The 895-nt window shown below is 62.4% G+C and overlaps 1 protein-coding gene across 1 annotated transcript in view; it reads right to left on the bottom strand.

The window, feature by feature from the left end:
• VOLCADRAFT_89781 (uncharacterized protein) overlaps positions 1 to 895 on the bottom strand; it is a gene marked incomplete at both ends in the record, with an annotated part of 3,734 nt that overhangs the window by 209 nt on the left and 2,630 nt on the right. The window contains one exon of the mRNA XM_002949446.1: positions 570 to 807. Within this exon, the coding sequence (XP_002949492.1) occupies positions 570 to 807 (238 nt within the window). The remainder of the gene's footprint in view (positions 1 to 569; positions 808 to 895) is intronic.

Raw genomic sequence — 895 nt, forward strand, 5'->3', positions numbered from 1 at the left:
GGCCCGCACCAGCCGATAGGTCTTAGTTCCCCGCTGACGGAAGCAGAGGGTAGGACATCCACCAGGACCCCAGGACCATGGCGGAGGTAGCGGGAACCCAGAGTACGGCCGGTCGGGCTGCGAAGGTTCGACGAAGTCACCCACCCCCAGCTTCCCGATATCGTGACCCCTCTGGGCAGTCTGCCACAGGAGAAGCACGCACAACAGGTCCCGCAGGAAGACCAGTCGGGGCAAAGCTTCATCAGTCACCACCACCTGCGACCACAAGTAACCCACGAGAGCACGGTACTTGTCATAAGACAAGGGTACTGCCGAAACCTCGGTGTAACCCCCGGCGACCTGGGACCGCTGATACGACGCGCGGAAATCCTCAACCCAGATGCAATCGCAAGGGTTGCCTTGGCCGGTGGAGACGTCGAATCGACCACCCCGGCCCACACGGCTGAAGAAACCACTCAGGCAGGACAGGTGGGACTTAACGGCGGCAGGCCCAACGGGGCCACCACTTCGGCCCTGATGCCGGGGCAGCCACCAAACCGTCATATAGACGAGCACGTCGTCTGGCGTACAATTCCACCAGTCCCGACCACGACCATGGCTGGAAAGCCAACTCAGGAACTCGGTGACGGCACCATCCTGGCGGGACACCGTAGAAGAGGCTAGGGCACCAAGGAGCATCTGGTTGGCCGCGGCCAGACCCCGCTGGTAAGACGCTTCTTGATCCGCGGCTGANATGAGGGGTGAAGGGCGGAGCCGAGCGATAACCTGGTCTAGGCGACCGCGAGCCACACCCAAGGNGGCAGGTGCCTGCAGTCCGAGAGAATCGCTTATGAGAGCGCTAGAGCAGGGTCAGCAGCCAAAGGACTTCTCTACCAACCTGGGCAGGAACGCCCAG

The sequence above is a fragment of the Volvox carteri genome (assembly GCF_000143455.1).
Source record: "Volvox carteri f. nagariensis unplaced genomic scaffold VOLCAscaffold_14, whole genome shotgun sequence".
Lineage (NCBI taxonomy): Eukaryota > Viridiplantae > Chlorophyta > Chlorophyceae > Chlamydomonadales > Volvocaceae > Volvox > Volvox carteri.